Source organism: Electrona antarctica (assembly GCF_951216825.1).
Source record: "Electrona antarctica genome assembly, chromosome: 9".
NCBI lineage: Eukaryota > Metazoa > Chordata > Actinopteri > Myctophiformes > Myctophidae > Electrona > Electrona antarctica.
In genome coordinates this window covers 57,509,680-57,525,408 of record NC_136790.1, presented here as the reverse complement: position 1 = coordinate 57,525,408, position 15,729 = coordinate 57,509,680, and the positions used below count along the sequence as shown (strand labels likewise).

General features: G+C 47.7%; 1 protein-coding gene across 1 annotated transcript in view; it reads left to right on the top strand.

Annotated features, from left to right (window-relative positions):
- The window catches only part of LOC306930095 (glutamate receptor 4-like), a gene marked incomplete at both ends in the record, with an annotated part of 197,277 nt that overhangs the window by 139,621 nt on the left and 41,927 nt on the right, over positions 1-15,729 (top strand). Inside the window, 3 exons of the mRNA XM_079510838.1 lie at positions 7,787-7,945; positions 12,150-12,317; positions 14,286-14,390. Coding sequence (XP_079366964.1) covers positions 7,787-7,945; positions 12,150-12,317; positions 14,286-14,390 — 432 coding nt within the window. The remainder of the gene's footprint in view (positions 1-7,786; positions 7,946-12,149; positions 12,318-14,285; positions 14,391-15,729) is intronic.

The window sequence follows — 15,729 nt, the reverse complement described above, 5'->3', positions numbered from 1 at the left end:
CAGATAACTGTACCTGTGTTGCTGCCTACCGTACATGCTGGGGAGACAGCATTTGCACTACAGTCAACGACCGCCCGTTCTGACGGATCCAATACGCTCGACCAGTAGAGCCCTGCTAGTGAACAACATCTAACATCATGCGTGTTGTATCATATAATGTACGTGGCCTGCGTGTGGGGCATAGTGCTGCAGATAAAGTAAGACGCTTGACTGTTGACACATTGTTGAACGAGTGTGACATCTTGTGCCTCCAAGAGACTTGGCTTGCCAAACAAGATTTGGACAAGTTAAATACAGTACACAATGACTTCCATGGCGCTGGTGAATCCACCACTGACTTCAGCACCAAACTGGTTAAAGGTAGAATAGCTGGGGGCCTGGCTATCCTCTGGAACCGCAAATATGACCCGTTGGTGAAAGTAATAAGACTAAATGTTGATTGGGCCATTGGATTAGACATGAATTTGAATGGCAAGAAGATTACAATTTTAAACATATATACACCTTATGAATCTTGATGAATTTCTGAACAGACTTGCCTTTATTCAGTCTTTTATTGAGGACAATGAATGTACTTGTGTGTATGTCACTGGAGATTTCAATTCTGATATTTCAGATAGAAATTCTCTTTTTGGAAAACACCTGATTAATTAATGAAAAAAGTAATGAAAATAATTTAATGCATGGCACTTTACATCGTGGCTCGACCATTGTGTGTGCACAGCAGATGCCCATGCCTCTCTAATCTGAGATTTGCTATGGACTGGCCACCTCAGACCACATACCTATAGCTATGACTTTAAATGTTGAAAATGTGCCCCTCCTGGCTGCCACTAGTAATACTGCTAGCACAGGGAAACTTGACTGGTCTGAGGAGGATATTGACAGATATTCTGTCCTAACTGACAGTTTATTAAAGAATATTGTATTGCCAAGTGATGCCTTAAAGTGTTTAAATATGAATTGCACAGATACACATCATGCTGCTGATCTTTGTAATTTTTATGATAACATCACAACAGCTCTAAATGCCGCTAGTGAGCCATTTTGTAGGCAGAAAAAGGTTTTTAATATTAAACCTGGGTGGAACGAGTGTGTGCAGGCTGAACATCATGCTGCAGATAGAGAAGCATTTAAACACTGGAATCATGCAGGTAGGCCAAGACGGTGTTCGAGCATAAAAAACAAACCAATGCCAGATTCAAATATGCTCTCCGGCATATTAAGAACAATGAGAACACCATTAGAGCTGATACGCTAGCCAGAAAGCTTCAGAACTAACAACCATGTTGACTTCTGGAAAGCGGTCCGTGTAATGAACAGTAACAAAACACCTTTACCTTCAGACATTGAGGGGGTCTGTGGCGCAGACAAAATTGCCCAAGTATGGCGTGAACATTACCTCAAACTTTTCAACTGTGTCAAAAGTAATGTTGTTGTCATTGACAATATCGATCTAGACATGAATGTGGTTATTAGGTCAAGTGAGGTATCTGATGCTATTAACCTGCTTGTTAATAACAAAGCCTGTGGCCTGGACCATATCACTGCTGAGCATCTTAAATATGCCAGCAATAGTCCATTGCTATCTATGTGCTTCACTGGTTTTATGGTTCATGGTGTCCTTCCTAATTTAATCCTGTCTGTTTTACTGGTCCCTGTTCTTAAAGATAAGGCTGGGAAGTTAAACAGCATGGACAATTACAGGCCCATTGCCCTTGCCAGTATCCTGTCAAAGGTGTTAGAAAGAATCATTTTAACCAGGATTGAAATGTATGTTTTAACTACTGACAATCAGTTTGGTTTTAAGAGAAAACACAGTACAGACCTTTGTATCTATGCTCTAAAGGAGTTGATCGCTAAGTATGAAAGTCATATTTCATCTGTATTTTTATGTTTGATAGACCTATCGAAAGCATTTGATAAAATCAACCATGAGAAACTATTCAGGAAACTAATAGCTAGAAGTGTCCCCAAATACATAGTCATAATTCTTATTTATTGGTATGCCCAGCAAACCTTCCAGGTAAAATGGGATAATGCTGTATCCATCCCATTTCACGTGGACAATGGGGTGCGTCAAGGTGGGATTCTATCCCCGTTTCTATTTAATGTTTATATGGATGACCTATCAAGGCAGTTAAATGCTTGTAAAACAGGTTGTATTGTTGGGGAAAGTGTTATTAATCATCTCATGTACGCAGATGATCTGGTTATACTTAGCCCATATACTGCAGGGTTACAACAGTTATTGAAAATATGCTCACAGTATGGCAAAGAGCATGATATTACTTATAATGCCAAAATAAGTTGTATTATGATTGTTCGATCTAGAGAGGACAGGAAATCAGATCTCTCAGATGCCACTCTAGCTGTGTCCAAGGAATTAAAATACCTTGGACATATCCTCTCTGAGGATCTCAGGGATGACAGTGACATCCAGCGACAGTGTCGCAAAATATATGCTCAGGCCAATATGCTTTTAAGAAAATGTGCTCAGTAGGCGTAAAATGTGCCCGGTTTAGATCGTATGTCACCCCTCTGTACACAGACCATCTATGGTCCTCGTACAGAATAAAAAACATGCAGCGGCTCAGAGTGGCATATAACGATGCCATGAGGTTACTGCTACATGTTCCTAGGTGGCACAGTGCCAGTCAGTTGTTTACTTCTGTTGGTGTGCCCACATGTGATGCTTTGTTAAGAAAACTTATGTACAATTTTATGCAACGTCTGGAGGTGTCTTGCAACAGCATCATAGTGGCACTAACGAACCCTATGAAGAGCTGCTACCGGGTCACGTCCAGGCTGCGTAAGCACTGGCTCAGCAGCCTGCTGCTGATTAGGTAGGTCTGTACGTTTATATGCACTACTGTACTTGTATTGTATAAATTGCTCGCTTTTATCTTTTTCCCATGTTGTTTGTCTTTTTGTTTTTTGTATGTTGATGTATGTACCTTATGTGATATGGACTACTGTACTACTACTCTATGATCGCTGCTTACAAAATGTCTGTTTTGGGTGAATTAAATAACATTCACGGGACACGTTCAATTTCCATTTTACACTTCCTTTTTTCTGTTTCCGAGTAAAACGGCTTTCGAAATAAGCTGGTTCTTTGTTGGAATGAATGGTGGCAGTTCTTTCAAAATAAGACGCTTCTCCAGTATCAATTCTGCCACCAGATGGCGCTGATGGTGGCGGGTGAGTAAACCTCTGTCACAAGTTAAAACACCAAGGAGTTAATCTTTAGTTAGAACTCAATTTAGAGCAAACATGTGGAGGGCAGTGTTGCTACCTGCTGTATTTTTCCTTTTAACTTGTTTCCTTCTTTTCCGTGGCTGTTATTTCTTCTATTGGCTGTTGGTTGTCATGGCTGCCAGTTCCTATTGGCTGTTGGTTGTCATGGCTGCCAGTTCCTATTGGCTGTTGCTAGTCATGGCTGCCAGTTCCCACCTGATGTTGTGTGGGAATTCAGACTGATCCAGACCGTACTGAATAACTGCCAGCTTGCAGAAGGTCTTCAGACTAGGACTCAAGTCTAAGACATGCAGGTCATCATTAAATGTGTTGTATGATCTACGTCCTCCAAAGATGATGATGATACGATCTCCCACCATGAAACAGAATACCATGTGCCTCCATGGTTTGCTTAAACATGGAACATTCCCTTTGGACTCAACCTTCTTCCAGGTGAAGTTCTCTGGACTGAATTTCCACAGATCATTGAAGTCCTGCTTATTGTTCCATCCACCAAATATGTACAGCTCTCCATTGTAGGTAAAGGCTGAATGACCGTAACGTCCTTCTGGAAGAAGCTGTGGAGAAGACGTGTCCAGCCAGCTGTTGGTCTCTGTGTCAAACACTCTGATGGTGTTGTAGTGCCTTCCCCCAAATACAAACATGTTTGTCCCAATGATGGTGGCAGAGTGACCATATGAGGCAGGCGGTGGAGTTCCTCTGGTGTTAATTAAAGACCAGACCATCGTGGTGGTGTCCAACTTGTAGATGTCATCAGTGTATCCATTGTTGTATCCTCCATGGATAAACATGACCTTCCCAACGACACAGGCTGTGTGGCCGTACCTCCCCTGTGGAACAGTCCCAGAAACCTTGGGTGTGAGCATTCTGTGGTCGTCGACATCAAATGCATAAAGCGCCTTGCTGTAGTTCACCGTGCCAGTCATTCCCCCCCAGATGTAGATGAAAGCGTCGATCAGCACAGCTGTGCGGCTGGTGAGCATGGGGTGAACCTCAAGGGGGCGTTGTCCTCTTCCAGGCGTCTCTGGGGGCAACTTGGTCCAGCATGAAGACACTGTGTTGAAGACATGCACTTCAGTCCGACGCTCGGCCTCGATAAAGTCTCCTCTAAAGCAGTACACTTTGTGGTCCACTGCTACAGCAGCATCATACGGTGTCTCTGGAAGCCCTTTTAGGTGCACCGTCCAACGAAGCATTTCACACAGTAGTTTATAGGTTTATCCCTGTAAAATAATGCAGTCCTGAATACCTTGAATGAATGACTTGAAGGAATGCAGTTCTACTGTGTGGGTCAGCACTTATATAGGTTAGCGGGCCTACGTGTGACGTAGACATGATGTCACATGTAGGCCAAGTTGGTGTGTCGTAGATGACTGACGTCATGGACTGACCTGCTACTAATCTGACAACTGCTACAGTGGTTATCCTATTTTATCCTATGTATTAAAATAGTCCATTTAAGGTGTTTACAATTAAATGTTTAGTTATAGAACATATAGAGCAAGTGTGACAATGTATGCATCCTACCTGGATCTCTTTCCCCGTTCTGAATTCCCATAGATCAGTTTAATATGGCATCAAATAAGAACTGGGTTCCAAAAATAAACAAACTATCCCAGCGGTTTGACTCGTAAGGATATGAAGAATCAACTGACGGTGACAGAATGCTAATGTTACTGCCGCCCAATTAATGCAATCTTCACCAGAAACAGACTGTATCAAATATGACTGTCGTAAACAATACAGAATGGCCTTCACGACAATATCGCAGAGACAGTTTTTTTTTTTGGACCACAATTCTTATATGAGACGATTCTAAGATGAGCCGATGTTATTCTCCACAGAGAAATGTCTTGGGCGACTCAGAGGATGAGCGAGTGACGTCATGGACCTCGGTACTCTAGACTCAGAGGATGAGCGAGTGACGTCATGGACCTCGGTACTCTACAGAGGACCATTATAATGTGTTAACACTAGGATGTCTGAAAAAAATGCACTACTAATATGACGGCTAACGGTCAGGCTGACCGGTGTTTTTCGTGCTATTTGATTGGCCATTGTCTCCCCCACTGTCTAATGATCTTCACACCTCTCTCTGCACCCGTTGACGGCTTGCCATTGTCTTCTAAATGTTACATTCCAACGAATTCAAGGCAGCAGTTTCAACTAGACAGGACAACTCAAAGTAATTTTTTATTTCAGTTTACCAAACTATAATTATAGTAACGGTGTGAGCCGCAGCGCTATATTGAATACCCTTGCGCAGCAAACACTGTCCGACTTTGTATTGAGCCAATACAATATAGGCTACCACACGTTATTGCCAGAGCCAGGCACATTGCTCAGACGAAATACGACATTAGTTATATATTGTCATTTTATATAGAGGGGGAAACATCGATGTAATTAATATATATTTGATTGATTGTGCCAAAAAAAGGAAAGAGCTGTGCGTGCGTGCGTGCAAATCAGAAAAGTTTAGGCTACAGACAAAGGAGTTGGGAGTTTGGGAGCGGCTAGCCTTCTATATAATGCTGGCACATATTAGCCTATATATATTTTAAAAATACCCAGCATAATTTTTGGGAAGGCTAAGCCTTACATACCCGCCGCCTATGATCGATGTCATTTATATATATTTGATTTATTGTACCAGCAGAAAGGTCCGTAGCAGCAGCACGGTTTATATATACACCATAGGATAGATCAAGTCATGTGACGCATCACCGCCACAAATAGTGCTACAGCGTTATCTAAAATGCACTTCCGCATACCTCACCGTCAGTTACTTGGATATTTTCTCCCTCTCCACGAGAGAGGGAGAGAGAGAGAGGGAGAGAGAAAAAAAGAGAGCCGTGATGCGTGGAAATCAGTTCCACTGGTCGCGTGCAGAAAAGTTTACAGACGAAGGACGGACAGAACTGTTCTTCTTACTGACAAAACATTTAGAAGTTCGGGACGTCTATCGGGTTGGACTGATTTCAAACACTGTCATTTTTATTTGGCATCGCGCTGATTCGCGCATCGGCGAACATTCTCGCTCCAAGGAAATGTCGGTCGGGTCAAACAGACCATGCTATAAACTTTATTATTCCAGGATAATTGATTCATTTTTATCATCGCCACCTTACATAATTATGCTATAAAGATGGCGTGTATAGTCAACATGTATTTATATCTATTGAGCTATGCGTTTGGTTGAAACAATACGCCAGTCAGTCAATACACCATATTTCACCATATTTTTGATGCGCTGATATATGAAATGAATATGCGCGACATAGTCACAATGCTATAAACTTTATTATTCCAACATAATTATGCTAAAGATGGCGTGTATAGTCAACATGTATTTATATCTATTGAGCTATGCGCTTGGTGGAAACAATACCACACACCATATTTCTTTTTCCGTTTCGAGAAATAAAGTCAGACATTGTTATTTCTGCAAACCGCACATAACAAATATAACATCTAAAACAACATTTAGTTTATGTAAGTTTGTAATGTAAGTTTGCTTACATGTGGAAGGCTAGTTGGAATGCAAATGACACATTAGCTTGAACAATGCCCGTCTCCAGCCGGGAGGGAGGTGTGACAAGCACTGCTTGTGGGGGAGAAAGGGTGAGGGCTCTAAGAGCGGTCCCACGGACCGAAAAAGAGCAGACATTTTAGTAGAATTATGTCTAAAATCATATTTCCAAAACGTTTCAGATGAAAAAAAAAACAGAGATGGTTTGAATCGAACATTTAGAAAAAGTCATGCAAGGGGAACTTTCTCAGGACTTCATGGGCAAAGAAAATCCACTTCAAAATTTCAAAATCGGTCAGCCTGACCGCTCCGACGCGCTAGTGTTAAGGGATACAAGGCTTATTAGCCTTTTAAGTCAGTGGTTTTCCACGAGCGGTCCTTGAGGGGGTTCCAGGTGGTCCCCATGCAGCTAAATGATGGAGAGTTGGTAACCAAATGATCCCTGATAGATCTTAAATTCTTGAGATCGTAAAATGGAACCGTACGGGTCCAAGACTAATTATTGTTAAACACCTACATTAGAAGTCTACAGAATTAGAGAATGTAGAAGTATTGTTATCTCTCCTAATGGTAACACCATTAGGCTAAATGTCATCAAATGGTGGTCCGTGGCTCAAATGTCTAAAATCCCCCCTCCCCTTCTCCCCCTCCCACTCCCCCTCCCCTTCTCCCCTTCTCCCCCTACCCTTCTCCCCCTCCCTCCCCCCTCCCCCGTTAACCCCCCTCCCCCCCTCATCCCTCTCCCTCTCCCCCTCCCCCTCCCTCTCCCCCTCTCCCTCCCCTCTCCCCCTCCCCCCCCCCTCTCCCCCTCCCACTCCCCCTCCTCTTCTCCCCCTCCATCCCCCCTCCCCCGTTAACACCCCTCCCTCCGCCCTCATCCCTCTCCCTCTCCCCCTCCCCCCCTCTCCCCCCTCCCTCCCCCCCCCCTGCTCCCCCCTCCCCCCCCCATCTCCCTCTCCCCCTCTCTCGCCCCCCCCACCCGCTCCCCCTCAGGGTTTCAAGGACATCAACCTGGAGCGTTTCATGCATGGAGGAGCCAACGTGACCGGCTTCCAGCTGGTGGACTTCAGTAACCCCATGGTGATCAAACTGATGCAGCGCTGGAACAAACTGGACCAGAGGGAGTACCCTGGTTCTGACACCCCTCCCAAGGTACGTACTGTACCCCTTACCCTGGTTCTGACACCCCTCCCAAGGTACGAACCCCTAACCCTGGTTCTGACACCCCTCCCAAGGTACGAACCCCTAAACCCTGGAACAAACTGGACCAGAGGGAGTACCCTGGTTCTGACACCCCTCCCAAGGTACGAACCCCTAACCCTGGTTCTGACACCCCTCCCAAGGTACGAACCCCTAAACCCTGGAACAAACTGGACCAGAGGGAGTACCCTGGTTCTGACACCACTCCCAAGGTATGAACCCCTAACCCTGGTTCTGACACCCCTCCCAAGGTATGAACCCCTAAACCCTGGAACAAACTGGACCAGAGGGACTAGCCTGGTTCTGACACCCCTCCCAAGGTACGAACCCCTAAACCCTGACCCCTCCCAAGGTACGAACCCCTAACCCTGGAACAAACGGGACCAGAGGGAGTACCCTGGTTCTGACACCCCTCCCAAGGTACGAACCCCTAACCCTGGTTCTGACACCCCTCCCAAGGTACATACTGTACCCCTAAACCCTGGTTCTGACACCCCTCCCAAGGTATGAACCCCTAACCCTGGTTCTGACACCCCGCCCAAGGTACGAACCCCTAAACCCTGGAACAAACTGGACCAGAGGGAGTACCCTGGTTCTGACACCCCTCCCAAGGTATGAACCCCTAAACCCTGGAACAAACTGGACCAGAGGGAGTACCCTGGTTCTGACACCCCTCCCAAGGTACGAACCCCTAAACCTGGGTCTGACACCCCTCCCAAGGTACATACTGTACCCCTAAACCCTGGTTCTGACACCCCTCCCAAGGTACGAACCCCTAAACCCTGGTTCTGACACCCCGCCCAAGGTACGAACCCCTAAACCCTGGAACAAACTGGACCAGAGGGAGTACCCTGGTTCTGACACCCCTCCCAAGGTATGAACCCCTAACCCTGGTTCTGACACCCCGCCCAAGGTACGAACCCCTAAACCCTGGAACAAACTGGACCAGAGGGAGTACCCTGGTTCTGACACCCCTCCCAAGGTACGAACCCCTAAACCCTGACCCCTCCCAAGGTACGAACCCCTAACCCTGGAACAAACTGGACCAGAGGGAGTACCCTGGTTCTGACACCCCTCCCAAGGTACGAACCCCTAAACACTGACCCCTCCCAAGGTACGAACCCCTAACCCTGGTTCTGACACCCCTCCCAAGGTACGAACCCCTAATCCTGGAACAAACGGGACCAGAGGGAGTACCCTGGTTCTGACACCCCTCCCAAGGTACGAACCCCTAACCCTGGTTCTGACACCCCTCCCAAGGTATGAACCCCTAACCCTGGTTCTGACACCCCTCCCAAGGTACGAACCCCTAAACCGGGGTCTGACACCCCTCCCAAGGTTCATACTGTACCCCTAAACCCTGGTTCTGACACCCCTCCCAAGGTATGAACCCCTAACCCTGGTTCTGACACCCCGCCCAAGGTACGAACCCCTAAACCCTGGAACAAACTGGACCAGAGGGAGTACCCTGGTTCTGACACCCCTCCCAAGGTATGAACCCCTAAACCCTGGAACAAACTGGACCAGAGGGAGTACCCTGGTTCTGACACCCCTCCCAAGGTATGAACCCCTAAACCCTGGAACAAACTGGACCAGAGGGAGTACCCTGGTTCTGACACCCCTCCCAAGGTATGAACCCCTAACCCTGGTTCTGACACCCCGCCCAAGGTACGAACCCCTAAACCCTGGAACAAACTGGACCAGAGGGAGTACCCTGGTTCTGACACCCCTCCCAAGGTACGAACCCCTAAACCCTGACCCCTCCCAAGGTACGAACCCCTAACCCTGGAACAAACTGGACCAGAGGGAGTACCCTGGTTCTGACACCCCACCCAAGGTACGAACCCCTAAACCCTGGAACAAACTTGACCAGAGGGAGTACCCTGGTTCTGACACCCCTCCCAAGGTACGAACCCCTAAACCCTGGAACAAACTGGACCAGAGGGAGTACCCTGGTTCTGACACCCCTCCCAAGGTACGAACCCCTAAACCCTGGTTCTGACACCCCTCCCAAGGTATGAACCCCTAACCCTGGTTCTGACACCCCTCCCAAGGTACGAATCCCTACACCTGGGTCTGACACCCCTCCCAAGGTACATACTGTACCCCTAAACCCTGGTTCTGACACATCTCCCAAGGTACGAACCCCTAAACCCTGGTTCTGACACCCCTCCCAAGGTACGAACCCCTAAACCTGGGTCTGACACCCCTCCCAAGGTACATACTGTACCCCTAAACCCTGGTTCTGACACCCCTCCCAAGGTACGAACCCCTAAACCCTGGTTCTGACACCCCTCCCAAGGTACGGACCCCTAAACCCTGGTTCTGACACCTCTCCCAAGGTACGAACCCCTAAACCCTGGAACAAACTGGACCAGAGGGAGTACCCTGGTTCTGACACCCCTCCCAAGGTATGAACCCCTAAACCCTGGTTCTCACACCCCTCCCAAGGTACGAACCCCTAAACCCTGGTTCTGACACCCCTCCCAAGGTATGAACCCCTAACCCTGGGTCTGACACCCCGCCCAAGGTACATACTCTTATAGATTAAATAATCTTCCAAAGATGAAGGATTGACAAAGTTCTTCAGGGTGAAGTATTGAGAATGTATTGAGAAGATTCAGCAGAATAACAACATACAGAGAGTGAGGAACTCATCCAGCAGAGTAACAACATACAGAGAGTGAGGAACAGATTCAGCAGAGTAACAACATACAGAGAGTGAGGAACACATCCAGCAGAGTAACAACATACAGAGAGTGAGGAACAGATTCAGCTGAGTAACAACATACAGAGAGTGAGGAACAGATCCAGCAGAGTAACAACATACAGAGAGTGAGGAACAGGCCTCCTTGCCTGTTCCAGCAGCCCCTCCGGGCGCAAGCCTCCTTAGCTCTAGTCCTTATAGTCTAGTCTAGTCTAGCAGAGAAGCTATACTAAATGGTCATAAGGATCTGATCTATATAAATAGTAGAGTTCCCTGCTCCTGTTGTTGTCGGGTCCGTGGAGTATTGTTGGACACTATTACAAACGATCACACTGTTTTAAGGCGGATCTTCATGAAAAACAACGGCAGTCAAATGGGGTTCACGATGAATTAATCCCGCAGTCTAAGTGTTAATAAAATGTAATGTAATTGAACGGATCTCCTCCTCAGTACACCTCAGCTCTGACGTACGATGGTGTGATGGTGATGAAGTCATGGTTAGGGTTCAGGGTATATCTTCATCATATCGACCTCCTCTTCCTCTTCCTCAGCAGGGACGTGCACACATAGACATCAAAGGGGGCTTCAGCCCCTGCCCTTTTACCCGTCTGTAAAACAACTGCCCTCTCCAGACCACGAATGCAGCATTTACTACATGGTGAAAGAAATGCACATGCCCCTCCTCTCCTTTCCATGCCATGCTGGAAGGCAGCATTCAGTTTCCTGAACTTGGAACGCAGCATTTTTCAATGAACAAATGTGTTTATAAATCCATGTCGTTACACCTGCATCTCCACTATAGCTAAAGAGTGCTGGGTTGCGCCCCGAAAATAGCTGATCTACAAGCTCTCAACGCATCGCAGCGCGACGCGTTGAGAGCTTGTAGATCTGCTATTTTCTGTCCAAAAGTGTCCTATTAAGGGATTTCAGCCCCTGCCCCTCTAACACTCTCTGCACGTCCCTGTTCCTCAGTACACCTCAGCTCAGGGTTGGGTTCAGGGTGTATGTTCATCATATCGTCCTCCTCTTCCTCTTCCTCAGTACACCTCGGCTCAGGGTTGGGTTCAGGGTGTATCTTCATCATATCGTCTTCCTCTTCCTCAGTACACCTCGGCTCAGGGTTGGGTTCAGGGTGTATCTTCATCATATCGTCCTCCTCTTCCTCTTCCTCAGTACACCTCGGCTCAGGGTTGGGTTCAGGGTGTATCTTCATCATATCGTCCTCCTCTTCCTCTTCCTCAGTACACCTCGGCTCAGGGTTGGGTTCAGGGTGTATCTTCATCATATCGTCCTCATCTTCCTCTTCCTCAGTACACCTCGGCCCAGGGTTGGGTTCAGGGTGTATGTTCATCATATCGTCCTCCTCTTCATCTTCCTCAGTACACCTCGGCTCAGGGTTGGGTTCAGGGTGTATCTTCATCATATCATCCTCCTCTTCCTCTTCCTCAGTACACCTCAGCTCTGACCTACGACGGGGTGATGGTGATGGCCGAGGCCTTCAGGAACCTGCGACGGCAGAAGGTCGACATCTCCAGACGCGGCAACGCCGGAGACTGTCTGGCCAATCCCGCGGCTCCGTGGAACCAGGGCATCGACATGGAGCGCACCCTCAAACAGGTGAGAAGAACCGATATGGAGCGCACCCTAAAGCAGGTGAGAACCCCCACCCACCCAAGGCATCGATATGAAACGCACCCTAAAGCAGGTGAGAACCCCCACCCACCCAAGGCATCGATATGAAACGCACCCTAAAGCAGGTGAGAACCCCCACCCACCCAAGGCATCGATATGAAACGCACCTTAAAGCAGGTGAGAACAACGCACCCTAAAGCAGGTGAGAACCCCCACCCACCCAGGGCATCGATATGAAACGCACCCCTCAAAAATCACACCCGTGTGAAGTGAGCAGCGCTGACACACATCCAGGCAAGGTCGTCAAGGCCTAGAGGCAAGATATTTGACGGGTGCTAGCCCCTCCTATGCAGATATTTGAGGGGTGCTAGCCGCTCCTATGCAGATATTTGAGGGGTGCTAGCCTTTCCTATGCAGATATTTGAGGGGTGCTAGCCCCTCCTATATACAGCTTTATATTTGAGGGGTGCTAGCCCCTCCTATGCAGATATTTGAGGGGTGCTAGCCCCTCCTATATACAGCTTTATATTTGAGGGGTGCTAGCCCCTCCTATGCAGATATTTGAGGGGTGCTAGCCCCTCCTATGCAGATATTTGAGGGGTGCTAGCCCCTCCTATGCAGATATTTGAGGGGTGCTAGCCCCCCCTATGCATATATTTGAGGGGTGCTAGCCCCTCCTATATACAGCTTTATATTTGAGGGGTGCTAGCCCCTCCTATGCAGATATTTGAGGGATGCTAGCCCCTCCTATGCAGATATTTGAGGGGTGCTAGCCCCTCCTATGCAGATATTTGAGGGGTGCTAGCCCCTCCTATGCATGGCTTCTGAAGATTACGTCATTGTGTTCAGTCTATGGATTTGTAATGTTTGTTTAGGGTACTAAACACTGTTCTTCCTGTCCTCTATAGGTGGCGCTACAGGATACTAATTAAAACCCATTTCCCGCCAGCATGAATTAACCCCTCGATAGCATATTGCCAGGGTTTTATTGCGCGTAACACTTACTTTGAAGAGCCAAATATCCGTAATCGCATGTTTCAGTGACAAACTGCTGTGTGTGGTGTCTTCACCGGTTGCTGTTCTCTCGGTCGATGGTGGATAAAGCCGACCGCGAGTATCACAGCGCCTGCTACAGGCCGTTGAAAACGCTTGTCTGGGCCAGAAACTGCCCCTCAATGTCGTTTCTGAGATACAGGGCTTTGAAGGCAGGGCTTACAATGCAAGTGGATGCGCGCGCATCTTCAAAATGGCCACGGCCAGTGTCTCACTCTATGTTTACGCGATAGCAACATTAGCTACGATACGATCCGGGATTAAAACTTGGATTAAAGAATGTAAACCCTGGTTCACGAGAGTCTCGTGTTTGGCGGGCTAGGGTACTAATTTACACCCTCGTGTTCCTCGTGTGTGGTGGGCCTCGTGTTAACACCTTGAGCCCAGAACGGAGATCTCCGTCCTATTAATTAATTACGTCCGATGCCCAGAATGGAGATTGATCCAAACGACAGAGAATTACTTGTTTGATAACAGAGCACTATTCTGGGACTATTGGGCAACATTCGATGTCATTTCCAGTTGGTGCGTCATCCATTTTTTTTATGGACAGGAGGCAAAATCTTCTGATGCTAATAACTCAGAATCTAAATGAATCATTCCAGTTCTAACCAAATATTGTGTGTTGAAGGCCCATCGCGGTCCCGTCGATGGTCGCGTTAGACGTAATCATACCTCCGGTGGTCGGCGATCCTCCCGCGGGTTTACATGCTATGCTAACGGCACAATTAAGATGGAGGGCTGTGTCACCTTGAAATGGGCTCTGAAGCTGCAAATCACTGTGCACACCAATTTACTGGTTCCAACTGACCCTGGGCTCTCAAAGTGTTAAATTAACACGGTTCATCCTGTCCTGTAGGTGGCGCTGCAGGCACTAACACTGTTCATCCTGTCCTGTAGGTGGCGCTCCAGGGCCTGACGGGTAACGTCCAGTTTGACCAGTATGGACGGAGGGTGAACTACACCATGGACGTGTTCGAGCTGAAGCCCAACGGACCTCGACGGGTAAGAATTATTACTATCCTGTACAAGACGTGTCCATGACAAAGAAAATATATGATGTGGAGACAATAAAGACTCTTATTATCATTATTATTGAAGGTGGTCCATTTGCTCAGTACAATATTTCGGGGGCAAATTTAGAATGTGTGCAGGTTGAGTATGCAAGCCTAAAGTGCTTTTTTCTCTGAGAGAGAGAGAGAGAGAGAGAGAGAGAGAGAGAGAGAGAGAGAGAGAGATACATAGACAGATTGATGGAGAGCGAGGGGATGAGATGTTTCTCTGTGGTGAGGGGGTGGGGGGTAAATGGAGGGGGGGGGCCACCCATCAATCAACCGGATGCTTTTTGGCCTCGTAGCCAATCACAGCAGGGTTCCTGTCAGGACACCGCACGGAGGAGCTGTGTGTGTGCGTGTCCGTCCGTCCGTGTGTCCGTCTGTCCGTCCGTGTGTCCGTCCGTCCATCTGTGTGCGTGCGTGCGTGCGTGCGTGCGTGCGTGCGTGCGTGTGTCGGGCTTCTGGCGCCACCCCTGTGGTCATCAATCATCGCTCCATCTCGACACACTGACGGCTTAAGCTCTGATTTAAGCTTTGTCGATTAAATAAATCACAGATCTACAAGCTCACAGCATGCATTGAAGCCATGCCTCGTGGGCTTGTAGATCGTCTAGAATGCCCAACGCTCCACACCTCCCTCCCTCCCTCCCTCCTCGCACATCCTCTTCCACTGCCTCCCCGGCTTCCTCCTCCTCCTGGCTCCGAACAGCCAATCAGGAGCCAGCTGGCAGCCTCGCTGGTGTCCTGGCTAGCTCGCTGTGTGTGACGTATGGAAGCTGTCTGAGGACATTTATAAACGCCACGCTGTTTTAAACCTGCCAGGCAGCTGTGTATATAGTGTGTTATACCAGGGGTTATCAACGTTTTCGGCTGGGGATCCCCTCTGGGGATTTGGACATGTCTCGCGACCCTGGAACTCCCCCAAGGACCCCTGGGGGTCCCCAGACCCCACTTTGGGAACCACTGTCGTAGCAGACACGTCTATATATAGGAATGTTTGATCACCACGCTGTAAAGAAACACAACATGTCACATCACAGGTTTACATGCATGTGTGACGCAAGTGATGATAGAATCAGGTCAGATATCAAATATATTCCTCTTATCACTGCAGATTCATAATATGCACAAGTAGGTCTGATAAGAAAATAAAAAATAAACGTTAATGGTACTGTATACGAGGAAGAGTAAAAATGGCAGCTACGGCATCGACAACATCGCTGCAGACAGATTGATAGATGCATGCATGCCAAAGCGGGGATAGCATCTTAGATTTGAACGGTAGTATT